Raw genomic sequence first — 27,154 nt, forward strand, 5'->3', positions numbered from 1 at the left:
CTATTGTTTTCTATTGAGCACTGTATCTGCTTATGTACAAATTTGCACTTTGCTGAAATGTAATGTTTTTGCTTGACTTCCTAACCAAATTGCTGTGTCACAAATAGAATTTATTGTTTTGCCATCTCCTTACACTCCCTTCCCTCCCCCACCTGGAATTTATTATGTTATTTTGGCAAAATTTATAGTAGGAAGATGTTTTTATGAGAGCTGGTCTAAAAATAATAAACAACTTTTGTTCTCTTCCTACGTGTTCTGAGACCAAATGCAAAATGAATGGTAAGAAGAGTAAATTATTTTCTGGGTCCTTCTATATTAGGCAGCTTTGCTGCTCTAAATGTCCCAGAATATATTCCTCAGCAAATGCTTCTGATGCAGTTTATTCAGACAAGGTTCTTCTTGGCTTTTGTCATATATTGTTGGTTCCCTTGATATGTCTGGGAAATGCCTGGACCATGTTTTCCAGCATCCCTGGTTGGTAGGAAGGAATATAAAAGTACTGTGAAATCCCAAGAAAACCTGTGTAGGATGGCCGTAGCCTTCCTGCTCTCGGGGCAGGTTGGATTTGAAGGCCTGATTTTTGACAATTTTCCCAACTGCTGTGAGGACTGTGAGTCCTTGTGGAGAGGAAGAGTGCCATCTGCTGAGGGCCCTGCTCCTCCAGCACTCCCGAACACCGGCTTTTATGGGCTCGCTTTATCGGCACCGCCAGCGCTTTGGCTTTTGGTGTGGAAGAAAACCCATACACTGGAGTTGAAAACAAATCCCCTGGAGCTGTGTGCTGTGTTTGGTTGTAGGGTGGCATGGCCCTAGGGCCCATGCCAGCAGCTGGAATGCCCTACATGGGCCAGGCCTCTTTCCTGGGAATGCGCCCGGCCGCCCCACAGTACAGCCCCGACATGCAGAAGCAGTTCGCAGAGGAGCAACAGTAAGTGACCCTTCTCTGACTCTTGGGGAATCCTTTTGTAAGGGGGACATGTGGTTTCTCTGGAGCAGCAGTGCTTAGGGCTGTGGAATATTGCTGGATATTCCACTGCCTCTGAAGTTTGTAGCGCTTGTCCAGATCCAAGAAAAAGCAGGAGTGTGTGCACGAGACCATCTGAATTTGAGACAGTGGAAATGGAGAAATCAAGCACAAACCTGCTGTGAAAAGTCACATAAAAATTTCTTATAGATATATATTATTTTTTTAAACAATTTTCCTGCAGGAAGAGGTTTGAGCACCAGCAGAAGTTCTTAGAGGAAGAAAGAAAACGGCGGCAGTTTGAAGAGCAGAAACAAAAGCTGAGACTCCTGAGCAGTGTGAAACCCAAGGTATGGCCTGATAACGAGTGGGGACTTTCTTTCTTCAGTTTTTTTTTTAATAGCTTTTGATGGGAGGGTCTCTTTCAACAAGCAAATCAGTGGGGAATTGCATGAGATGCCAGATTATGGCTTGAAAAACCTCTGGAAGAGCCAGTTCTTTACACACTCTGCCAGCAGCAGGCGTTGCTAATTCTGGTACTGAAGAAGTGTGAGTATTGAAAGAAAACTGAGCTGTTCTGTGAATTTTTCAAAACGTTTTCTGTGCTGTTTCAGACAGGTGAAAAAAGCAGAGATGATGCTTTGGAAGCCATTAAAGGGAACTTAGATGGCTTTTCTAGAGATGCTAAAATGCACCCAACACCAGCAACACATCCAAAAAAAACAGGTTTGTAATTTTCCTCAGTTCCCAACTGAAAATAAAACTCCAACATTTGAAATCCTAAATACATAAGGAACTAATTCCAATAAGCATTTTTATTTGGTGGTACAAAATGAGTGGATTAACAGTTTTGTGAAATCAAATGTCATTCTGGCAACTGTTTGCTTGGTCAGGGTATGAGGGTGAAATATTAGATAACAGCCTTTATTAAATGACTTGAAATCTTTTACAGAAAGCCTCATGTGCTGTGCTAAATGTGAAACATGAAGGAAATTGATAAAGCGTTTGTTCTTTTCTAGTCAAAGCATTAATTAATGTTTTGCAGAGTGCTTTTGAAGATGAGAAGTGCTATTTAAGTGCTAAGAATGATCAAAACCATGTATAAAGACTTGAGTGGAGTTTCACAGCTGGCTGATGTGTCATTGGGCATGGTCAAACCAAGCCTCTGTATTCTCAGTAATTACACTGGCAACAGTTGCCACTTAAGATTTCTTATGGTCTGTAGTGTAGTTTTTTTAGTGTCTAGCCTGAAGCAAAGCTTATCTAGGTGAGATTTTCCTATATAAAATCTGTGTCTCTGCTGTGGATTCACTCCTTGGTAAGTTTGCAGTTACAGGTGGTCTCTGACAACTTCCCTTTGTCTGTAGATTTACCTGTCCTTCACCAGTTCTGTTAAAATGGGTAATACTGGAAGGGATCAAGCAGAAAATTGTCTACATGAACAGACATTTCTTTTGTATCTTACGATATATTGCTGAGTTTCTGTGGATAAAACATTCCATTGAGGGAGAATATTGCCCTGACAGACCCCATTCTGTCCAGTTTGAAATACTACCTCTGGATTTGTTTTGACCCTGTCTGCTTAAAACAGACAGAGTAATTTCACAGGCAGTGTTAAGAACCAAGTTTCACTGTTTACATCCTAAAAACTGGGAGAGAGGATGTGTGGTTGGGAGTGGCTGCTCAGATTGACCTTGTGTTTGCTATGCTGACAACGATACCCTTCACATCTGTCACCACACACACTCCACGCTGCTCCTCCTCGCCCATTTGCTGTGTATTCTCAGTGTTTGCCACTTTTCCCACATTCCCACCCATGACCCTTATTCCTCATCACTTTGCCTTGTGTGTTCATTCCATTTGCAGATCATCCCACACCATCCCATTGTGCTGTATCTGTTTCCCATTCTGCTTTTCTCGATGATGAAGAATTTAGTGACTTTATGCAAGGGCCTGTTGAAACCCCCAAACTGGTGCCTCAATCCACCTCTCAGCCTTTCCATCCTGCCACTGAGGCTGGGCAGCTGCTTTCAGAGAGGGCTGTGCTCCAACCTGTCCCTCCAGCCCAGGCTCCAGTGTTATCCACCCTGCATGGTACAACTGGGCAGGTTCCTTATTTTCCTACCTCTGCATCTCCATCCAATACCCATAAAACAGGTAACTCTAAAGTACCTTCTTTTACATGTCACCCTCTGAGCTACACGAGTCTTTACTTAATTTGTTGGGGTTTTTTTTTTCATTCTGGCTGGAAAAAATAATTTAGGCAATTAAGCAGAAATCTGCTGATCCATGGGAAAAGTTGATTTAAGTCCTCTTCTCCCTTCCCTTACAACTGCCTGTAAAATTGAGTCCTGTGTGGATCCAAATACTGCTAAATATACATGGCTGATCTTAGGTGAATTAAATCTTGTGTTTTAGCATTATCCTAAGTCTATGTGGTAAAAAAGGACACAGTTGAGATGGTGGTGTATGAAATAATGATTGTGCTGCTGTGGAGCACTTGTGTGCTTCCTCCCTTGGAGGCTGAAGGGATGTTGATGAGATGAACGTGAAGAATTTTGGAGAAGTAAGTAGGTGCTGGGCACTTCTGCTCCTGATGCCTAGATGATTATGCAACAATAATCTTAATACAGGAAATAGTTTTGTGTCTTCCTCCTCTTACTTGTTTTTTGCTTTGTTGAATTTGTTGTGTTTGTGGTAAGTTAAGGGCAGAACCAGACTCTGAAAGTGTCCAGAGAGGGTGGTGCTGTTGGTCTGAGCTGGGGCTGATCATCTCTTAACTTACCAGTGGTACTTTTCCTTTGAACAGTACGGAAGTGCAGTCTGGGCAGTTCATAACAAAGTACAAATAATTCCTCCTGCTGTTTATTCAGGCTATTCCTTGGAGGAGAAAGCCTTAGCTAATGGCCCAGATGAATCTGAACAAGAGCAAACCAAACTTAAAACATCCGAAGTTGGGCACAAAGCCTCGGCTGCAAGCCAAGCCCATCCCAGTCTCACCAGCAGTGACTGGGATGTTGTAGGTGGACATGAAAGTGGTCCCACTGCTGCTGCAGAGGTGCACAAGGCTTCAGAACAAAACAGAGCAGTTGAAGAGTGTGGTGAGCAATGAAACATTTGACAGAATTTCAATCTAATGAGATGCTGCTTGGTGCTAACACTCTGTTCACTAATTCCAAGGCCAGCCCTGCATAATTTTGCTCTGAACGCCTGCTTGAATAATTTGTCAGTGCCTCCTGCTCCTTGCTCAAAGTGTAACTGCCATGATTTTGCTCTGAACTTTCTCCATGTGAGTTTATTGTTGTAATCCCCTTTAACGTGTTTGTTTAATCAGGTTTGCTGTTTTAAAATGTTCTGTCCTGGCTTGGGGAAAAAGTAGTATTGTCTAAAGGTATTTTTAAAAAACTGTTTAGGACAAACTTACCACTAAGGATGGTCAATGTCATGATGGGTTTTAATCTTTTAACTTTGAGGGGACAAAATCTTGCCAGGTTAAAACTCTTAGCTAGTTAATACTTGTTTCTCAAGTATTTGCTGCTCATACACATTATGTCTAAAACTACCTGTGCTTTAGGGATGAATATTCAAAACACGTTCTAGAGAAAAACTTAAAACAAGGTTTTGTTCCAGTTTGGGTTTTGTTAAAACTGTTGACAGAGTGTGGAAGGGGGTTTAAAACTGAAGAATAATGAGATCTGAGGAAGTGGCAAATTTATTTTACTTGGTTGGTGAAATGGAAGAAATTGCTTATATTAGAATGTGCTTGGAGCTGTGGGATGGTTAGAAATTAGACTGCAGTCAGGAATCCATGTGAAAGATGAGGAGATGAAAGGGTACTGGGAAAGACAATGAAATCTGAAATGATGCTGATTTTGGTCAGAGCTCCATCCAGGATGAGCATAACACCTCCTGAGGGAGACTGAGGGGAGGAGTCCACATAGTGGAGAAGGAAATAACCGATTTTCAGGGAGTGAAGTGTGGCAGATGATGTTACAAAAGCCTGTAGTAATGAAGGTGGCTGTGGTGTCCCCTGGAGCTGAAGACTGGGAGCAGTGGAAACAGGTTTGTGGATGTGGGATATGATCTTGCTGAGGTTCAGTCACTGGGCTGTTTGTGGATTTCCCAGGGGAGGATGTTCTGGGGGACCATTGTGGGGTTTATGGTAGGTATGGATTTATTTATTCCACAAATAGCCCTAACAGCAGGGAGCTGATGTGAAGCTTAATTTGTTATGACACAGAACTGCTGTGAGCCTTGAAGACAGTGAGACTTTAGGTTCTGTACATCTGAACATTAAGAGGGAGGCACGTGAGGAGCTCCTTTATTTCATTACATATATAACTATAATCTATTACTGTCAAACCATTCTAGTTATTATTTCATATCCCTGCCGTATCTGTTTTTCCTCTGGGCACAGTGATTCCTATCTGAAATCTTTGCCTGAAATGCTGAATGATGCTGACCAGCTGTGGTGTAGTCTCTTAAGATGATTGTATCCTAATACAACTGTTTTTCTTACTGAATGGAATACCTTTAGGAGTTGGAGTGTTCCCTCCCCAGGACCCCATCCAGCCAATTATGCCTCCCTGGATTTACAACGACAGTTTGGTCCCAGGTAAACCAACCAGTGGGCATTTGTCCAGGTGGGCAGTGCAAGGTGTGAACATACCTGTGCTGGTGTGGCCACTTACTGATCAAAGCCCTGTTCTCTTATCAAAGGAATCCTGGAGCTTTGACACATTACATGTTTATGGTGTCTTATCTGCATTTGAAGAAATTGGGGTTTTATTTGAGCATGTTAACAAATTCCAGATTAAACATTTATGGCAGCAGCTTATCCCAGCAGAGGATGCATTGCTGATAATGCTGCTTTCATGGGCATTCTGTTTTTTGGCATGTCTTGTAATTAGGCAGGCTCATTTCTGAAGGCTATTTGTCTTCTATGTGTAAATAACACAGTGAATAGAAAATGAATTGCTGTAGTAAATATTGATTACACTGAGGTTTAAATACATAAGGCTCTTAGAACTATCTTTTTATGTGGGTTATCCTGCAATTTCATTTAAAAAATGTGGTTTGAAATGCAGCACCAAGTGTATTTTATATAAAATATTTCTCTGCTTGAGTTAAACTTGTCTGTAAAGACTATCCAATAACACATTTAGATGAAATATGATGATCCAATACAGTGCCAGAATGCTCTTGTCTTACCTTACATTGAGTGCTTCTGATTTGATATAATGTTGAGTTTGAGACAGCATAAAAAAGCAATAATATTTGAAAAGAGCAGTTGTCACTGTCTAACACTGTCTCCCTCACAACAGAGCTGTATAAGAAAATCTTAGAAACCACTTTGACTCCTGCTGGCATTGACACAGCCAAGCTCTACCCCATCCTGATGTCGTCGGGACTGCCCAGGGAGACCCTGGGGCAGATCTGGGCTCTGGCCAACCGCACCACGCCCGGGAAGCTCACCAAGGAGGAGCTCTACTGTGTGCTGGCCATGATAGCAGTGACTCAGGTATGGCTCTCACCTGGCAGCCCCTGAGCAGCCTGCCCTGGGCTGTGTCAGCACCTGTGCCTGGGAGTGCACTCCTCCAGTAAAATACTGCTTCTGTTGAAGTCCAGAGGAGAAACCGCCCTTGTGGCTTCAGTGGGATTATACTTTTATCAATTTCATCACTTATATTTCAATTACTCTTTTCTTTAGTGTCAGTTCTTAGTTCTTAGATACAGTTACAAAAACATATATATATGTATTACATATATACATATATGTATACATATATGTATATGTATTTTTAATATCAAATGTAACAAGTGACACAACAAGAATACAAGGCCTCAAGCTGTGCCAGGGGAGTTTCAGCTGGGACCTGAGGAAGAATTTCTCCATGGAAGGGGTTATTAAGCACTGGAGGGGGCTGCCCAGGGAGGTTTGGAGTCCCCATCCCTGGAGTTGTCCAAGGAATGACTGGACGTGGCACTCAGTGCTCTGGGCTGGGTGACTGGGTGGGTCAAAGGTTCGACTCGGTGGCCTTGGAGGGCTTTTCCTACCTCAGTAATTCTGTGTTGAATATAATTCACTTACAAGGACCTCGATGGCATGGTGGGATGTGGGTGGTTTTCTGGGAGCTTGACCAGTACCCTGCTCGTTGTTGGCATCGGTACCACAAGCTGAAACTGGAGCTGAGAATGCTCTACACCCTTTTATCAAGTGTGCACGTGGAACTGTTTGTTTGTTTGTTTGTTGCCTCTGCAGAGAGGGATCCCTGCCGTGAGCCCGGACGTGCTGAACCAGTTTCCAGCCGCGCCCGTCCCCACCCTGTCCGGGCTCCCGGTGCCGCTGCCCGGCGGGGTGAGCCAGCCCCCGCTGCTGCCCGCGGCTCCCCCGGCCCCCGTGGGGCTGGGCATGGGGCCCTCCGTGATGGGCATGAGCATCCCCGGCCCTGCTGCAGCCCCGGCCGCGGCTCCAGCACCGGCTCCAGCGGGAGGAGCTGCAGCACAGCCTTCCGGAGCCTTCCTGCCCTCCTACCCGCCCGGCCAGGTGAGCTCCTCCCTGCCTGGAAAACCCCCTGCCCTGGGAGGGAAATTAGCCTGCCACTTCCAAACTTACACGGTGAGAACAGGTTTTGAGTAACTGGCAGAAAACCAGAGCTGAAATCCAGCATGTGATGTCTGAAAATGTGAAGTGCCACTCAGGGCTTACTTTTATTTTTTCAGTTCTTTCTGGTGGCATTAGAAGAGGTACAAAAGTGTTCTGTATTACAAAGAGGATTTTAGTTGTAGTTAGGATTTTGTAATGAGTGTTAGGTTAAACTGCACAACAGACTCCAATATCTGGTAAAATAGGAGTTTCAGGAGCAGCTGAGAACACTGAAAACCGTCAATTTACAAAGGTAAATCAACTGGGAGATAAATTTTGCTGTTTGCAGACTTGGTTCATCCTTCAGAAAATATTTTTTACTGTGCTATTAATTTTAAATAATTGATTGATTTAAATTATTCATATTTGTCCTGTATTACAAAATGATGTGGCTATGATCAATAATGCATTTATTGTGAAAGGAGTAGAGTTCCTCTTGTTCATTCTTGCTCCCTGAAAACCTGTGTGTGTTTGAGTAGGGTGAGGTGCAGACAAAATGGAAATGTTGATAATGCTGCTGTTGAAAGGTTCTTTTCTTTCTTTTTTCCCCTCTTAATCACACTGCTCCCAGCTGCTTTCATGCTGTATGACAATTTGAAGAGCCAACAGCATAGCAATTCATGTGTTGTTTGTAACTCAGGTAGTAAAACCAGAAGATGATGACTTCCAGGAATTTCAGGATGCCTCAAAGTCTGGCTCCCTGGATGACTCCTTCACTGATTTCCAGGGGGATGCAGCCAAAGCCACCAGTTCACAGCACCGGAGCAGGTACCAGGTCCTTGGTGTTTCTGTCATTTCCCTGGCCAGGGCCTAAACTTTTGATACCTGACTATGAATCTCAATTGAAACATCATTCAAACTCCAGTAATCCTGGCTTTTCCTTTGGGAGACAAGATGTAATTCTTGCTCAGGCAGGTTTTATATAACAAAATAAATAAACATGTTCCTTCTCTTTGATGGTTTACAATCAACCTTTCAAGGTCTACAAAGACTACAAAATTTCAGCCTTCTTTCCTCTTTATGCACCTCCCAGGTGTCTAATTGTAGACAGGCACATTTTCTGGGTAGGAGCTGGCTGTTCTTAGTGGCAAATGTGAGCCCTGATTACCAGGTGCTTCCTCAGCAGTGACATCAAAAGGGGATGCTCAACCCAATTGTTCTCTTACACTACAGCAAATGGCTTCTGTGTCAGAAATAGAGTTTTGCTGATGGCATAGAAGTCCAGAATGTTTTGGTTTGGAAGGGACATTAAAGATCATCAGTTTCACCTCCTACTATGGGCAAAGATACCTTCCATTAGACCAAATTGCTCCAAGCCCTATCCAGCCTGGCCTTGGACACTCCCAGGGATGTCAGTCAATGCCACATGGATCTGGAGATGCTGATTTAAGTATATCTTGTGTTAGATGTCATTTTGCAGCTGAAGCTGATCTGTTACTGAAAGTTTTGACAGAAAACTGTAAATTGCACAATGGGAAATAGAGGATCATAAAAAAATATTTCAAAAAATGGTGTTTCTTTTTCACTGCAGCAGTTCTCTTTATTCAGTTGTGAAAGCGTTCAGATTTGAACAAAATGTTACAATGAGCTATAATCTAATTGCTTATGGAGCTTTATTTAAAAAAAAGCCATCTGTGGAGTACAGCTGATTAACCATTCCATTTGCCAAGATTGCATATCTAATAGCCTGCTTTGCAGGGATGGGAAATTTAATTATATTACCATAAGCTTTATTTTTTTTTTTTTTCCTTTGCACTGTCTGTCTGTAAGCATCACAGACCAGCATCAGCACATGTGTGCAAGTGCTTCGTTTGTGTGTTGCTTGTAGGCTGCTGATAAGGAGATTTAAATGGCTCTGGAAAGATTCTTGCTCCAGGCTGAAGAATGCAATAGAAATTCATTCAGGTTTTCAATGTGAATGATACAAACTGGAGGTAGAATGCATCATTCATATGTAAAGGATGTTGTTGTGTGGAGCTGCCAAGGTCTGATAACGGGGCTTGTGTGGAGGGCAAGCAAAGCTCTCTCCTAAATCTTCCAGCATTTGCTAACAAGGTGTTAGGTTGTTGTGGCAGTTTTACTGGATAAAATAGAGTGTGTTTATGCAAAAAGACTTGCTTGTGTAACTGTGCACTAATCCTTATTTTGCTGACTAGATACCTGCCTAAACTGATTGGCACTGACAGAAATTCAAAGTCATTATTTTCCTTCCTTTGAACAGTGACCCCACTTTATTATCTTAATTTTACAATATGTAATGAGATATAATCAGAATTAGATAAGCTGAAAGTATGGAGCTGTCAAAATCTCCTGCAGTTTTAACTCTTTACTGTATCTAGTTCTATCAGGGGGAATTTTCAAAGATATAAATTATGCAGGAGTGATTCCTGGGGTGTGTCTGTGTGCTTGTTCTCTCCTGGGCTACGAATTACTTGGTATAAAATTCTGGAGTTTTTTGTTCATGGTTTTGATAGAAATTAAAATCAAGAATGGTGCAAATTGACTTTGAACTAAAGAAATATGATTAGGTGAGATAAAGTGGGAATTTACCCAGCTGAGGTCACTTACATCAGGGGCTGGATTAAACACTCATTAAGGCATAAGCTTAGGTTTAGGAACCAAATTGTTCAGACATAATAAGAGACTCCTTTAAATAAAATCTGAAAATACAGATTTCTTCTGGATAAATTAAGAAGCTTTGCTTTTATCTCTTTTGTTTTTAGTGTTCCTTCTTTACTAATGCCAGTCCCAGGTACTAAGCCGCTCTCACCAGCTGATAAATATGCTGTGTTTAAAGGAATGGCAGCTGAGAAGCCTTCTGAGAGTGCAGCTGCTTTTGGAGGTAAAAGGACAAATACACAACCCCTATGAGCAATTTACTGTACAGTTTAATATCTCTTCTTTTTGGCATTGATAAGATATTAATATTTTAAAATCAGAGCAATGAATATAATGTTTGCTGTATGAATTCATAATTTTGCTGTATGAATTCATACTTTCTCTGTGTAAATGTATTTCTTTTCTCCTCTTCTCTAGATGGAGGGGACAAGTACAGCGCTTTCCGGGAATTAGAGCAACCAGCAGAAAGCAAATACTTGGGTAAGTGCTGGGGCTTTATTGTATTTTCATTATCATTTCTAGCATTTCTCTTTGAGCTGCAGAATTTCCATCTCTGCAAATCTAAAATCATGGTGGTGCTGCTTCTCAAAAAATCTTGGTAGGAAGTATCTTGAAAAAACAGGGCAATATCCTATTGGATCAATGTGCTGATGGTATTCCTGGAAGGTTGGCATCTCTTCTGGGTGCTCCTGAGTTTTACTTTAAAGTAATGATGTGGTTGGAATTTAAGTAAGGAGTCATTCATTTATGAAACCCCTGTGGTGTTTTGTGAGCTTCTCATGTTTGGAACCTCTTCAGGATTAAATACTTGCAGTAAAATGAAATAACATTTGATCTCTTTCTTTACATGTTCTAAAATATAGAAGGTTTCAGTATTTGCCTGCTATCATGGTCTGACCACTCTTAACCCTTTCACCAGCTTACATTTCTAATGGAAAAGTTTGCAATACTTCAGTAAGTTTAGTTTGCTGTGCTGTTGCAGTTTTGATCAATGAGTAGCAATTTCAGGAATATTTATGTTGTTGCTGAGCCAAATGAATTGGTTTGGAGGGGAGGGAGAATGGAATAAAAGGTCAGGCAGTTGTGGTCCTTTACAGCCATTATTGTCTTTTAAATCTCGGTTAAACTAATTTAAAGTGTGACACTGTGGTAGCTTAAGAATTAAATGGTAGTGGTGTGTTTCTAAAACAGAAAAAAAATCTATTTATTGGACACTCGTCTACAAGTAAGCATCAATACTTTAAAATTACAAGTAGTTCAAGTATGTACATGCTGGTGAATGGGTTAAATAATGTTTTCATGTTCAAAAGAAGAAAGTAATAAAATTGGCGCACCAAAATATTTAATGTAAATTCAATGAAAACATCGTTACCTCGTGTTGGTTTTGTCTCAGCCATCTGGTGATCCCCCTGAAAAAGCTGCAATATTTCAGAGGGAGGAAGGGAGGAATTGCTTCCATAAAAAGCAAATACTGTAGTGGTATAAGTGAAATTCAAAATTACATTCATTGTTTGGCAAACATGAAGAGGATGAGGTGGGGAGAAGAACTTGCATGGAGGCCAAATAAGGCAGTATTGATCTCCTTTTGAATCTATTTGTCATGGTGTGTTTTGTTATTAACTCAGTGTAAAGGGAGTTTAATACAACTTGGAGGCTATTTGAGAGAATGAAGTGTTTGCTGGAGTGAAATGTAGAATCACTGACCTTGGCACTTTGTGTGGCTCATGGAAGTTGAGTTTGCAGTTCCGTGTGCATCCCGAGGCCTTTCATTTAAACGCTTTGCGTAAAACCTTCTGACACTGCATGAAATAATTTGCTTGCTTGCATGGTGTGAATGTGCTGTGTTTGTTGTGCAGGGTTTAACTGTAGTTTTCTCCCTGCTTTCATTCCCAGGAGAGAACCTTGCAGAGTTCAAGCCCACAGGAGCTGATGATGGTTTCACAGATTTCAAAACCGCTGACAGCATCTCCCCATTAGAGCCTCCCTCAAAAGACAAAACTTTCCCTGCGCCCTTCCCTCCTCTGCCCGCTCAGCCAAAACAGCCAGCGCAAGCCAAGACCCCTTTGAATCTGGCAGACTTGGAGCTCTTTTCCTCTCCTGGAGAAAACAAGCAGCCATCCTTCCCACCTGCGTTTAACGCCTCAAAACCGGGCTCCTTTCCCCCCCCACCCCTTCCACCCGCCTCTGCCCAGCCAGCGCCCGGCAAAACTTCAAGCTTAGCTGATGACTTTGGAGAGTTCAACCTTTTTGGGGAATTTTCTAACGGTGCATCAGCCAGTGGACAGGATGACTTTGCAGATTTTATGGCTTTCAACAACGGCGGGGGGTTTTCCGAACAAAAGCCTGATGACAAATACAATGCACTCAAGCTGGAGGCCAGTCCTGGTGCTCAGGCTGCCTCCTCAGCCAGCACAGTGAAGGGTGGGCAGCCTGCCACCACTGCTACCCCCACCAAATATGACATCTTCAAGCAGCTGTCCCTGGAAGGAGCTGGAGCGGGCTTCGAGGAGGCCAAGGACAGCGCGCTCTCCTCGGCAAAGAGCGATGATGACTTTGCTGACTTCCACTCCAACAAGTTTTCTTCCAGCGGCGCCGAGAAGTCGCTGGTGGACAAAGTGGCAGCTTTCAAGCAGGCCAAAGAAGACTCTGCTTCGGTGAAATCCCTGGATCTGCCTTCCATCGGCGGCAGCAGCGTGGGCAAGGAGGACTCCGAAGACGCGCTGTCTGTTCAGTTTGACATGAAACTGGCTGATGTGGGAGGAGATCTTAAGCATGTCATGTCTGATAGCTCTTTGGATTTGCCAACAGTTAGTGGCCAGCATCCACCAGCAGCAGGTGAGGAACTGGTTAGATTGCTCTGGTAACGTAGGTGGTGCAGATTGCGTGTTCTCTGTGCTCAATTACAGTATTATGCACTTGTCTTTCAGTAGTGGAAGACTCCTCAGTGTGTGTCCCCGCCAGCCACGGCCCCTCAGCAGGGCACTCTTTAGTTTTTGTCTTAGAAGACTATAAATATAAATAGCTGGAACAGTTTGAACTCCAGGCCAGTTTATTTTTGAGATTTAACATCATCATACTGGTACCTGTTCGCTATTGGCACTTACGGGACTCGAGTGGAAAATATTCCAGTGTAAACAATGTCATTCCATTTATATCAGCAAGATGATGGCAGAGTCTCACTTCAATCTCTTGTTTTCCACAAAGCATTTGGCTTGGGGACTTCCCCCACCTGGTGCTTCCCCAGGGTCACTAATTGGGGCTGTTAATGAGAGGCTGACTAATCACCAACACCAGTGTATTCCCCTTAGAGTGGGGCTCAGTCTGGGTAGCCAGGATTTTGCAGGACTGCAGTTGTAGAGTATTTCACACACCTTCCAGTGTTAAATCCCTCGTGGGAGCCATCGTGCCAAGGGGCTGCAAGTGCTGGTCTCATGACTGGGAGCTCTTGGACCTAAATTTAAACCATGGGACTTTCGCTTTATCCTTATCAGGTTTCCACCTTCTTTAATTTCCCTTTATGACAGCATTCCTGAGGGAGTGAACTGATCATCTCTGACCTGATCACATATCATAAAACAAATTTCCCAAGTGTCCTGCTTTTTCTTTTCATATATACATAGGAGATAAGCTGTAGTTAAATGTTCTGTGGCCTTCAACAACATGGGAACCATTACTGTGTTCTAGGACAAGTTTTATGCAGTCAAAGGCTTTTCTGAACAGGGGGAACATACAAACTGTAAATGTAAAAGCTCTTACTGCAAGAATTGGTTATTTCCACATGAAATATTTCTTCCATTTTTTGCAGATACGGATAGAGAAAAAATATACAGTACTGTAATTTTGCATTATATGATATTTTTAGGTAGGGGAGAGAATTAAGTCGACAACTTCAATGTGGAAGATACTCTCTAACAGGGTACAAATTATCAGGAATAATTTATTAGCAAAGACATTTAATTTTCATATTACTGCTTGGGAAAACTCCAAGTTGAGCGAGCTGTCAAAACGTAGCACCAACAGTGTATTCTTGAATGTTTACTTTGGGTTTGAAAGCATTTTTTCCTAATATTTTTCTAGCCTCTTTGGGTGGTAGTTTGACTTCTGTAGCTCTTTACAGGACGTGTGCTTTTGCCACAGCAATCTGTGATGAGTAATTGCTGTTTGTGGCAGGAAAGCCTCTTTTCTTTGGTTTGTTTAAAGGGGTTAGCCCTTCATGTGCTTGTTGCTAAACTTTTGAACTCTGAAGTATTGATTAGAAGCTATTTTTATTAAACTTAAACAAGTCTGTATTCTCCTATGGTGCCAAGTTAGATGTTATTCCAAAAGGGAGAGTTTTGCTCCATTTAACTGTTTGGATTTGGTAGCAGGACGTGCTCTGGACACTCTGCTACAAACACTCCTGTGCTCATGTGTTCCTTTCTGTGTGTTTGATGCATTTCAAGCTGTGAACTGCTGATGGTCAAGTCCTTTTTTTTTCTTTTCTTTTTTTTTTTTTTTCAGTTTGCATCAAGTTAAAAAGCAGATTTTTTTTCTTTTTTTCTCATCGTTTCCTTCAATCTGTAAATCTAATGTCAAAAAGGGACAGTATCCCTTTGTCACCTGACTGCTGGGAACCGGGAGATTGTCCCGGGGAGCTGCATGTGTGCAAGCCCTGTGCCACATCTCCAGGGGAACAGCAGCAGGACAGAGGTGCTGAGAGATGATTTGACTTTGTGACGTGCCCACACAGAGGTGTTTGTCCCTTGGCTGTGAGGTTTGACATTTGTAGCTTCCAGGTATGGGCAGGTAGGTGCCTACGCTGGGAATTAGGGAGAAATCCTTGGCTTGCTTCCCATGCCAGGGCCCTGTGGTCTCTTGAGGGATGAAAGGTTTCCAGTTTTTCTCTCTCTGAAGGGGATACAGTCTCTTTAAACTCGGCTCTTAACTCTCTGTGTGGAAGGTAGATGATACTAATGCTGCCTGATTTCTCTTGCATTTACTCCGTATAACCCTTTGAGCACTGGCTGCATGCTGTTAGTTTGAACCAGGCTGCTTCTTTTACACCAAATTTCACCAAGTTTCACTCTGAGTTGAGAGCATTTGTGTGAGCACCTGCTCCTGTTGGGTGACCTGTTCTTCCTGCCAAAGGTTGCAGCGAGAGGAGCCCTGCCCTGGGCACCCTCAAAGGGTTATCTGCTGCACTGACACACCTGTAAAGTACCTTTTTCTTTGGCATTACTGGAGATTCTCTGTATATTTTAATCAACTTCAGTTTTTTTTGCTGCTTTTTCTAATGTCTGATTTCAACTAAACATTTCCTGTGTGAATGTGCCTTTTCAGATCTGCTTTGATATCTCTCTTCTGCAAGTATTGACCTGCATGCTTTACTCTGATACCGCCCTTCCGAGCTCCTCTGTATCACTATCTTTTGTGATCTGTAAGTCCTGCTGTGTTAATAAATATTATCTTGGCATATTTTGAAAACGTGGGGATGTGTGTGATTTGTTGCAAACCAGCAATGTATCTCTTTTTCCTCAAAAATACAGAGTTTAAGGCTCTAGTATCCCCTTAAGCTGGTGGGTGCCTCTCTCTTGCAGAGCAGGGTGTGGGTGAGCTTCTTTCTCCTCTTCCAGCGCTTTGACCTCACTCCCTGTGACCTTCTGAATCTTTACATATCAGCCTAAATAATATTTTTCCAAAGGTCTGTGTTTAAGAGGGATGGAGTGGAGGAAATGTGTGGTGGCAGGGCTGTTTCTGTGAGTTGGCACTGAAAAACTGTGTTGCTGTCTAGACTTTTATGAGTAGAGGCCCACTCAATAATATTTTGATATTTATTTAGCTAATCCAGTGTGAGTTAACCAGAACCCCAAAGTAATTTTTCCATTTGGGAAGTTCTGCCTTCTAAATATTGAAACTTTCAAACATGAATGACAGCTGCAAATTTGTGGCATGCAATTATGTCACTCCAAATTCCTCCAGCTCCTGAGCCACTGACAGTTTGGGATTAGCATCAAATTAGCAGATGAGGTAAAAAGCTAAAAATAACTGAGATGTGGAATAGTTAAAATGTTGTGAGGTTTTGGAGTTGCTACAAGAGCAGAAACCAGCCCAGGAAGCAGAATGTGGCTTTTCCTCTTTACATCAAAGACTGTAAAGTCTCTCTCTTTAGAGAGACTTTAAAAGGGAAAAAAAGAAAAAGGAAGCAAACCACAACACCCCTCCTTGATTCTGGAGATTAGTAGGTCGTGCCTAGCCCTAAAGATTTTTAAACCAAAGCTTTGAACATAAAGCTGAGATCTAATTCTGCAGGGCTTGTGCAGTTTGTATTTGTTCAGCCAAATCATCCCTGGAGGAGGGAGAGGAACGTTTTTATTATGTTTTTGTCCAGACTTGACAGTCAGATTGACTTCCTTGCCCTCATTTGGGTTAATTCTGCACACAGAAGAGCTTATCCACCCTGGTTTATCCCGGGAAGGCTCTGACAGGGAGGGTGTGGATGTGTTTGCCATGGCCTTCCCAGGGGCCTCTCTGTTACTGATTCCCAGTGTCAGCTCAGGGGTTTTGTTTTGCTGTGAAATGTTGTTTATCATGATATTTTCAAAATAACTAGCAAATCCTGTAATTCCACAAGGTTTGGAGCATTTTCTCTCCTATTTCCTTCATTTTAATTTATCTTACAGTCAGCATTCTTGACGGTTTCCACCTTGGCTGCGGCCATTCTCAAATGGGAATAATTCCCCATTGTTAGCTTTTCCAGGCTTCCCCAGGTGAGAAATGGGCTTTGGATTTTTCTGGTTGCTGACAGGCGTGACACTGATAGCACAACTCTGTGTTCCTGCAGTCTCATCTCCTTTGAGCAGGTGGAGCCCCTCTGGAAGCAGAGAGCAGGTGGTGCCTGTCCCCTGCAGGCTCTGGGTGGCTGCTCAGGCTGCAGGGGATGTTCCCAGGGTAACAGCACTGGTCTGGGAACAGAGCTCCACCACCTGTGTCACCCTAACAACCAGAACGTGACACCAGAGTCAGATTTATTCATCAGACTTTAATATCCACTGAAATACAGAAATCTGAAAGTCTCCTATGCTGGCTGAAATCCCTGAATTTATTCCAGTGTCACTGAATTGTCTTTCTGTTTTCTTCAGACAGTCACTAATGCTGTCAAGGGTTTTCCTTAAATGATTAAACTGTTGACATTGAAGGCTCCAGCTTGTAATTAGCCTCCAGCCATAACTTAATCCTTGGTAGATGAAATAAATTATTATAGTTGGCTCAAATCAGGGGTGGCAAGTTTTTGTGTAGATGAGATAAGACTGGGAAGCAGTATTTTATCTGTATTTCATCCTGCTGTACGTTCCTTGCAGCCAGTGCTTTGCCTTGCTGGCTCCTGCAGGTGCACCTGCTCCCAGGTGATGATCAGGCAGCTTGGACTTTGGGTTCCACATTCTTATTTTTCATGCTTCTCACTAAATTGTTTTAGGACTGCTGGAGCTGTTAACACTGACTGAACACAGTGTATTTCCTGTAATATAATATTCCTGTAATATATTATTCCTGTAATAATATATAATATTCCTGTAATATAATATTCCTGTAATATAATAGGAAAAGGTTTATTCACTGGAGTGATCCTTCTGGAATTATCCAAAAAAAAAAATCAAATGTACAGAATTGAACCATTACATTTCACCTCTTCAGATGTTTCGTGTCTGCCTGAGAATTCACACACAGAGAATCTTGACTCCTAGTTTGTGAATAATTAAATTATTGTTCTGCCTCCCCTGTCCTGACCTATTGATTGCAGATCAGTTCAGGATTCCCCCGGGAGCCTGCTGCTGATCCTGCCTGTGCCTGAGCCAGGACTGGATCAGCAGTGCCCTGACCTGGGCCTTTAGGATGTGTTTGCAGCTCAAAATCTTAGCAGTTATCAAAGGAATAATTCCCAACAGGATGTGAGTGTGCAGATCCTCGGGGTGGGACCATCTCTCCTCCCTTTCTCTCCCAGGGAGTGCCGGAACAATGCGAGGCTCAAATCTTTGCTGGTTTTTGGAGTCAACACAAAGCGAAGGGAAGGCAGAGGTTGCCTGGTAGCTGGTGGTATTTGCAGGATTCCAGGATTAATTACAGCTGGCTCACGTGTTGGAGGTGGTTCTGGCTCTCTCTTTCATGCAAAGCTTTCATTTCTCTTCTTTAAACAAAAACTTGAGAGCTCAGGGTGTGGGCTGTGGTGATAAATCACCGACCCCTCTGCAGGCGGCTCCTTTCACCTCAGAGCCTTCTTCCAGTGCTGGGAGCAGGTGATCTCATCTCTGTTTCCCCTCTGCAAGCTGCTCTGCACCTTCAGAGCTCGACATCTTGGCTGTGTGCAGGGGCTCAGCTCTGCATTTGGGATGCTGGCGTGGCCAAAGTGGCAGCTGCAGGAGGGCCCTGGGGAGGATGACACGCTGTGCCTCGCTGACCCGTGGCAGTGGCCATTGAGCCCCAGCACTGTGCTGTGTGTTTCTTAGGTTTTTCATTAGCCATGGATGTGGGTGATGCCTGGGAATCAGCCCAGAGCCTGCCCTCCCCTTCCAGTGAGATGCGTAAACCGAGGCAGAAATGTTTTGTTAGAATGGTTTCATCCTCGGGCTGCTGGGGCTGGAGCGAATAGAGAGGACAGCTGGGAAGGCAGCTTGTTCCCACAGTGGCTCTGTTAAAGAGCAGTGTGCCAGCCCATGGTGTTCAGCACCAGGATCTCAGCCCCACTGAGGCTCAGGGAGAACATTTTGTGGTCTGGGTTTGCTGTCCCTGCAGCCGGACCCTGGGTGCTGTGCAGCGGCTGCGGCTCTAATCCAAACTGACAATTGTTCCTGCTGGAAAACAAATGCCAAATGTAGGACAGGAGGGCTCTGCTGGGGAGGGGGTTCATGCTCTAATGAAACTGCCCAGCCCCTGGCTCCGTGTGCCTTCGCTGGGGGTCAGTCTCAGTGTGGAAAGATCAGTGGGGTGGGAGCAGCCAGAGCCCCCGCGCACTGCAGGCTCTGATCTCACACCTGCCCCTGGCAGGGAGAAGAACCATTGGGCCATGTAATCACCAGGTGAGTATAAATGTTTGGAGCTTTCTGCAAAATAATTGGATTTTCTCTAGACTTAGCTTTTACAAACTATTTATTTGGTTAAAACATGATCTCTGCAATATCCCTGTCAGTGCTGGCACCTGGAAGTTTGACGAGTTGGCCGTGCGGCACTGCAGGAGCCCTGATAAGCTCCAACAGGATTTCTAGGCTTTTTTAGATCCTTGCAGCACATTTTTATATGTTATTTGTATCAAAGCACGAATATAAAATTAAAGTGTATTAATACTTTATCAGAGGAATGGAAAAGTCAGCCCAGTCTTCTGTGTGGTTGGATTTGATAAGATGAAATAACGCATTAAAGGTGTTTGAGTTGTAACATTTATATTTTGATTGTAGATTCTGCAGCCAGAAAACTCAACTGGTGATCTGTGCACCCTGGACTGGCCAGAAACTCATTTTTTTTTAGTGTTTCTTCACTCCCATAGTGGCATGGTGACTTTCAGCTTAAAATGTAAGACGGCATTTAAAGGTCAAGGCTTACATTCATTGAACAGAGAAATATTTGTACGAAATGCTCAGGTATTTTCCAGATTTATTTTTGTGCAAACTCCAGTTTAAGCCTCAGTGAGACAACAATTCACTGTGTTTGTTCTTGCAGTTCCTCCACGCTCTCAGCAAGTTGTTCTTAGGCGGCGTAGAGAGTTTGAGGTTTGAACTTCAGCTCCTAATTGTGGGGGTTTGTTTCAGATGTGGATGACTTAAAGGGTGGCCCGTTTGGAAGCTGTCACAGTGGCTCTGCAGTCAGCAGCCTGGCGAGCTACGACTGGTCCGGCTCCGACAGGGACGACGTCCAGCAGGGCAAGAAGCTCTCGTGCTTCGCCCAGCCCGCGGGGAGCGGCTCCTCTGCGGCCACCTCTGTCCTCCAGAAGAAGGAGACCTTGTTTGGCAGCTCAGAAAACATCACCATGACAACGGTTTCCAAAGTGACAACCTTCTCCAGCGAGGATGCTTTGCAGGATGTTTCCTTCGCAGCCTTCGCAAACTTTAAGGACTCCGGGCCGGTCTCGAGCGGTCCGAGCGACGACGATGTCGGGGACTTTGGGGATTTTGCCAGACTTCCCTCGGAAGCTCAGGAAGCTGCAGCAGCTGACACGGCCCTGGGCGCTGATTTCCTCGCTGGAGGCTCCTCTGAGCTGCGGAGGGAGGCCGCAGATGACTTCGGAGAGTTCCAAAGCGAAAAACCAAAAATCAGCAAGTTCGACTTCTTGGTGGCAACTTCCCAAGGCAAGGTGAAATCCAGTGAGGAGATGATCAAGAGCGAGCTGGCCACCTTTGACCTGTCTGTGCAAGGTAAGCCTGCCCACAGTGGAGGAACCTCATGATGCATGTGCTTATCAAAGGCTGATTTTGCTAATTGAATTATAAATTAGCTAATGGGGGTTGTTCCGGAGGCTGCTGGAAACGACCTGAATCTTCTCATTGATTTCTGTGGCATTTGGAGCAGGTCTTTTTCTACAAGGAAAATATTTGTTGTGCCAAAAACCTGTAGGAATTGGGGGACTGGGGAAATCTGCAGCAGTCACTGAGTAAAGAGAAATATTTGTTCTTCTGGAGGAAGGGGACAACCCTTGCTGCCACTTCATTCATTTTAAATAGCCTGGGTCTTCAGAGTGAAGGAATAACTTTTTACAACCTGACCTTTTAGGGTCTCACAAGAGGAGCCTGAGCCTGGGGGACAGAGAAATCACTCGCTCCTCACCTCTGCCAGCTCTGGAGCAGCCCTTCAGGGACCGGTCGAACACCCTGAGCGAGAAGCCAGCCCTGCCCGTGATCAGGGACAAGTACAAGGACCTGACTGGGGAGGTGGAGGTAAGGAGCTGTCTGGAACACACCTGAGCTGGCACTGGCATCAAGGGGCTTCTGTATCCAACTTTTTGGGGCTTTACCTGTTTGGATATGGGTGTGACTGTGAGGTGGTGCCCAGGTGCAGTTGGATGTTGTGAGTGGAACCTGGAAGTTTCTTCTCTCACATCTTTAAAGGGAAGTGGGAAACACAGAATCACTTGACCTTGCAGCCTAAGCTTATGACTGGAAATTAGTTACAGTTTAAATCTAATCCCAGCTTTGGCAGAGACCTTTTGCTTTGGGAAATGGCATCACTTTTTGGCTGTGTGGTAGTTATTTCTCTTGCTTATCCTGAGAAGAGATGGGAAAAAGACTCAGATTAAATTCTGCTAATCCCCATTGCTAGAACAGCAGACTGTAACAAATGTGTCAGGAGGAGGTGTGTGCAATGAAACCTTTTACCCACTCCTATATGTTCTCCTTTTGAAACTCATTCTCACTCCCAGAAATAAAATTTTAGAGTTCAGGTGCATAGAGAATCTTGAAAGAATGGGGAGAAATTAGGAACAGATCAGTTAGAAGTTCACACTGCTGATCTGCAAATAATCTCTTAAAATACCTGTCTGTTGTGTAGGAGAGAGGGAGGGAAATGTGTGTAGAAACAAGACTGAGCCTGTCCTTCTCTTTGCTCTAGGAGAGCGAGAGGTACGCCTACGAGTGGCAGAGGTGCCTGGAGAGTGCCCTGCAGGTGAGTGTGGCACTTCCTCCTCCTCCAGATCCTTCTCTTCTCCCTGCAGGACCTGCCTCACTCAGTGTTTGAGACCAACAGGCAGACAAAGTGTGGGAATCAGCCCTGGGAATTGCAGTTTTTAAACCAAAAGCTGCCACCTCCTCAGCTGAACACCCAACACTGATCTCCCTGTCACTGGGGGTTAGTTTGGCTTTGCCCTGAATATTCCAGCTCTCTGGTTAGTGGGGTGGTGCTGTGTTTGGGTGCCCAGTGTTGTGTGTTCAGGGCTCTGGTACCAGTGCCTGGCTCCTCAGGGCTTCCTGAGGGACAGAATTTGTTGATGAGCCCAGGGACCATTCATGTGCTGCTGTCAGACATTTCACAGCCAGATCAGGGCTCCTTAACATTTCTTCTTTGCATTTGAGTATTAGAGAGCCCAAACTGTGAATGCTCATATTAAATTAGACAGCAAGGCATGCATGCTCTTAAAACTCTTTATTTTGGTAATGAAAATATTGGGGGGGAATACATTAAGGTTTTAAATGTTCATACTTTCCCCTGATCCACTTGAGCAGGAGTGTGTAAGAACATGTGATGGAGTGTGGCAATCATTCCTTGTTTAATTTGTCTCCTTTTCTGAATAACAGTTTCTGCTGGGGGCAATCTTGTTTGTAATGATTATTTAAAGATAGAAACCCCATCATTTTATGAAATTCATTTCCACCAGGTCATAAAGAAAGCAAACGACACCTTAAATGGAATCAGCAGTTCATCTGTTTGCACTGAAGTTATCCAGTCTGCTCAAGGCATGGAATATTTACAGGGTATGTTTTAATTTTCCATGTGTTTTACACTCAAAGTTCTTCCCTAAAAAACAGGAATATAGAATCACTCTTCCCCAAATGGCATTATTTTTTATCTTCATCTTTGCCTGCATCTGAATAATGAAGAACTCTTCTGCCAGATAAATGTAACTCCAGCTTTGAACTAACCAACCCTCCATGGCCACCCCTTCTGTGCCACTCTGGTTTTGCCATTTGTGAGCTCAGGGCTGGAGATCCAGTTCATTCAATCCTCACCTGTTTTACATCCACAGGGGTTGTTGAAGTCTACAGAGTAACAAAGAGGGTGGAGCTGGGCATCAAAGCAACTGCTGTTTGCAGTGAGAAGCTGCAGCAGCTGTTGAAGGATATTGATAAAGTGTGGAACAACCTGATCAGCTTCATGTCCCTGGCTGCTCTAACGGTAAGACCCAAATAAGCTGCCTGGTTGCTAAAACAAATGTCATAATTTTATTTAAAGAAGCTTTGCAGGGTCTGCTGACTTGACAGTTTGTGTTTCTTCTCTTGCAAAATGGAAATTAATTTATTTGTGAAAGCCAGTTTAAAACCCTCTAAGAAAACTGCTATTTATGCAGAAACATGATGTTGTCTTACTTAGTACCTTAATGGTTTAGGTGAATTCCTGGGTGTCTCTGGACATCTCCAATGAGGCAAATTTAATAAAATCCAAATAAGCCATTTTGCAAAGCCAGAATGACATGGACATGTCTTGTTTTTTAATATCCTTGCAATTGGCTTTAATGCTCACAATTCCATAACCCACAGTGAAGCAACACAGGAACAACTAAACTGTTCTCCCTTCTCTGCATTTGGAAATGCCCGAGTTTGTTTTGGTTCCTGCCATAGACTAAACAGCTTTTCCTGCTCTGCACTGCCTGGAAAAGCTCCCAGACAGCCTGGTAGGAGCTGGAGAGCTTTGGACACAGCTGGGTGAGGGATGGTCTGAGGGGTAGCCCTTTAGAGCAGGAGCATCCCATGGGAATGGGGATGAATCCATGCAGAGGAGCTGGGATGGAGAGGGGCACACAGAGGTGCAGAACAGACACAAACAGAAGGCAGGAAAATCACCCTGCCATTAAACACCTTGTGGGGTTTGTGTTGCAGGAGAGATACAATGTGCAAAATTACTTCCTTTAACCATGGAAAACCTCCTAATTTTAGGGAATCATCTGTGTGTGCTTTACATGGACTGACACAGTGGATCCCTTTGACTCAGTGCATATCCAAGGAGCCTTTGGGATCAGCACATCCCACCAAGCATCACTGAGCAGATCATTACCATGGGGAGGTTTCCACTGAGCATTTTAATTTGTGGCTTCCTCCTTGCACTGCAGCTGTGCCCACAGAAGGTTTTTACTTCCCAATAAACACTCATTTATAAGTAAGGCTTGGAATTCTTGGTTTCTGCTTGAAATACCCATCTCCAGCTCACTGTCATTCCCTTCAAGGCAGGTATTATAAATGATCAGTTCCTTTTTACATACCTTTTGCACATTTTAAACCTCCCCAGGTATTTTGGTGATGTCCTGTGATGCACAGAGCCTGCCATCTTAGGAAATTTATATCCTCAGCATTTTACTTCCTGGCAAAAGATGTTGGTAGACCTGGATTCACCTGTTTGAACTCTGGCATTGTTGATAGGAACAATCCCCAAAAGCTATCAGGATCTTCTCCTAATTTAAACAGGTGGATTAAAACACAGTTGCTAAAGTGCTTTTCCTTGGAAGATTACAGGGATTACCTGAAAGTCCAAATCTTGGCCCTGTGTTCTCCAAGCCACAGCAGCTCCTGGCTCGTAGCTCCAGCTAAAGTTTAAGCACATCAGGAGCTGCAAGCAGTGACTTCTCACATGCACACACAGTCCAGAGCTGAACTTATCAAAAACCAGGGACTCATGGCTCCTGTAATTCTCCAGATCACCCTTTTTCTTGCTTCCCCACGGGGTTTGCTGGAAGGAGTGGAACCCACACTTCTGGTGTTACAGTCACGGATCCTAAATTATGCAGAAGTGCCAATTAACTGCAGAGAAGGATTCCAGATCCCAGACATGTGCTTGGAAAGGTTAATTTTATCTTTTAAAGGATTTTGTTACAAGGTAATTTTATGCACAGTCTTGTGGTTTTTCACAGCAAATTGCAGGATGACCTTCTCATTTGTTTCACTCTTGCATTTGGTAAACAAATATTAGAGTGCCTTTATTAATTTGATTGATCTACTTAGAGATTAAAGGGTGTTTTTTTTTTTCAGGATTCCAATTATTCTCCAGCCATTCAGCAGGGCAGCGTGAGCAGCATACCCAGAGTGTGGATTAAGACACATGGCCTGGGATCACAGCATTTTTTAAGCTCATTTCTAGTCATTGCTTTTATTTGCATTACTATTTTCATGCAAAATTTGAACAGTTTTATATCATCCTGATGCAGTATTTTAATTAATCATTTATCCTGTGGCTGAAATGTGAGGTTAAGTACTGGAAAAATGACCACATTAATTTATTATTTAAGGGCTTGTTCTCCCACCCTTTCCCTCTCTCTAACCTGAGCATGTTGTGGCTGGTGGCCTGAATTCCATGGTTTGGTTAACCTTACTATCCCATTTTGTACTGCTCTGCCATACTGTAGGTTCAAAAAAACCCCAAAAAGGGAAAACCAGCTGCCCTTTTTTGCTGAGGCAATACCAGGGAGTCCAGGACTGAGCCGTGCTGCAGCCACCTCCCCAGGGCTGGCTGGGAGAGCTCCCTCCCCACAGCTGCACAAACACCTGCAGGTGCTCTGTTTGCCTTCCCCCAGTTCCCAGTGCATCCCTTCAGATGTGAGAATGTGCAACTCAAGAATTCCTTCCTTTGTAGCTGAGGCCTTTTGAAAGGCTTTGAGTGTTACGAGTTTGTGCTGATGGAGATGGCAAATCCACCCTGACAGCTTTGGTGACTGTCACCCCTGCCGTGCCACGTGACAGCTGGCTCTTGGTGCTCAGTAATTTTCATCATGTCTGAAACTTTCTCAGGCACTGAAAATGCCTAAATGTTCCTGTCTCCTTTCTTTAGCCAGATGAAAACTCCCTGGATTTCTCTTCTTGTATGCTGCGCCCAGGGATTAAGAACGCCCAGGACCTTGCCTGTGGAGTGTGTCTCCTAAACGTGGATTCCAGAAGCAAAGTAAGTGTGCTGCTTAAACTCCTTTGGAACCTACAGTTTGGGCTTCCATTTATAGAATCCCAGACTGGTTTGGGTTGGAAAGGACCTTCAGGCTCATCCAGGTCCACCCTCCACTAGCCCAGGTTGTCCAGCCTGGCCTTGGACACTTCCAGGGATGGGCGCATTGAAAAAATGCTCATGCTCGTAATTTGTAAACTCTTTCCTCTGGAGGGGTCTCAATAAAATCTTACAATTGAATGTCCAGTGTTCCTTGGGCTTTGGTGTGACACAGCTGTGGAGAAAGGGTTGAGTTTAATTGTTTGTAATAGGCAAGAAACTTGGATATTAAGATTTTAAAAAGCGTGCGTATTTTTTAACAAATAAAAGTATTTTAATGACATTTCTTCATGAAATGGCTCGCCAGAGGGGACTGCTGCCACTAGCAGAGCTGGGAGGGACTCCCAGGACATGTGCAGAGTTGTGCCAACCAGTTAAAAACAGAGGCACTTTTCCTGACTTTTTGGTTTCAACGTTATTTCAGAAAGAAGAGAAACCTGTGGAAGAACTTCCCAAAAAAGTATGAACCTGTAAAAAACATTCTTTCTAGACTCATTCTTCTTGAGTGTGGAAGGCTGAGCTGCTGATGGGCTCTCAGCTGTCATTCTCAATTGTATCAATCATTAATCCTCTTCTCCAGTCATGTTTTGTGGCTGTTAACTCTTGATCTGATCAACTAACATGCTCCAGAGCCTCCCCCTGTCTGTCTGCATGCCTGTGCCTTGTGCCCAGCTCTCTGGTTTTGTGCTCCTTCTGTTGTGTGGTAGAAAATCCCTCAGTTCCCAAATTTTGTGCTGCCTGTGTGTCTATAGCAAGAGAGGGGGATTTCAGGGGCTTTGTGCTAGAAATATTGACTTTTGGCTTTGTGTAGCAGGCAGTGGCATTTTTAGAAATCTCTGCAGGAAATCCAGGGTGTGGAGAGCAGGGCTGGGATATTTTTTAAATGGAGAGCTGTGAGGCATTGGAAAGTATCTCCTAGCAACAAACAGCGAGGTGGTTTCAGCCTGTTCATGGCTTCACATGCTCAGAGGCTTCTATTGTAAAGCGGCTTCAATTAACAGGAGGAAGTAGATCAAATTCAAGCTGAAATAACACTAATAGCAAGAATTGCACCTGCCTAACCCACAGCCAGGTTGGAGCCAGGGAAATAAATGCAGGAGCTGTCTGCTGGCAAGCAGGACAAGCTTTTCCTTCGGTAGGGAGGTGGAACAGAACCAGAAGATGAAGGAAACAAGGTGAGTTAGCTGCCAGGGGTCAGGCCAGGGCTCCCTTCCTGCAGGTGTGGGTTG

General features: G+C 43.8%; 1 protein-coding gene across 7 annotated transcripts in view; it reads left to right on the forward strand.

Moving 5' to 3' along the window:
• The window catches only part of SYNRG (synergin gamma), a 36,245-nt gene that overhangs the window by 5,442 nt on the left and 3,649 nt on the right, over positions 1 to 27,154 (forward strand). For 2 of the 7 annotated variants that reach the window (XM_014255013.2, XM_014255014.2), the window contains exons 4-22: positions 798 to 928; positions 1,209 to 1,314; positions 1,579 to 1,690; positions 2,831 to 3,121; positions 3,838 to 4,065; positions 5,502 to 5,579; positions 6,289 to 6,485; positions 7,227 to 7,511; positions 8,251 to 8,378; positions 10,334 to 10,452; positions 10,647 to 10,709; positions 12,123 to 13,064; positions 20,006 to 20,608; positions 20,964 to 21,127; positions 21,798 to 21,851; positions 22,561 to 22,657; positions 22,930 to 23,078; positions 25,719 to 25,829; positions 26,350 to 26,385. In XM_014255013.2, the coding sequence (XP_014110488.2) occupies positions 798 to 928; positions 1,209 to 1,314; positions 1,579 to 1,690; positions 2,831 to 3,121; positions 3,838 to 4,065; positions 5,502 to 5,579; positions 6,289 to 6,485; positions 7,227 to 7,511; positions 8,251 to 8,378; positions 10,334 to 10,452; positions 10,647 to 10,709; positions 12,123 to 13,064; positions 20,006 to 20,608; positions 20,964 to 21,127; positions 21,798 to 21,851; positions 22,561 to 22,657; positions 22,930 to 23,078; positions 25,719 to 25,829; positions 26,350 to 26,385 (3,894 nt within the window). The remainder of the gene's footprint in view (positions 1 to 797; positions 929 to 1,208; positions 1,315 to 1,578; positions 1,691 to 2,830; positions 3,122 to 3,837; positions 4,066 to 5,501; positions 5,580 to 6,288; positions 6,486 to 7,226; positions 7,512 to 8,250; positions 8,379 to 10,333; positions 10,453 to 10,646; positions 10,710 to 12,122; positions 13,065 to 20,005; positions 20,609 to 20,963; positions 21,128 to 21,797; positions 21,852 to 22,560; positions 22,658 to 22,929; positions 23,079 to 25,718; positions 25,830 to 26,349; positions 26,386 to 27,154) is intronic. The other 5 variants (XM_014255015.2, XM_088066046.1, XM_014255016.2 and 2 more) reach the window with 5 other exon arrangements.

Source organism: Pseudopodoces humilis, chromosome 23 (assembly GCF_049639895.1).
Source record: "Pseudopodoces humilis isolate 2021_Gansu_Grassland_sample_001 chromosome 23, ASM4963989v1, whole genome shotgun sequence".
Lineage (NCBI taxonomy): Eukaryota > Metazoa > Chordata > Aves > Passeriformes > Paridae > Pseudopodoces > Pseudopodoces humilis.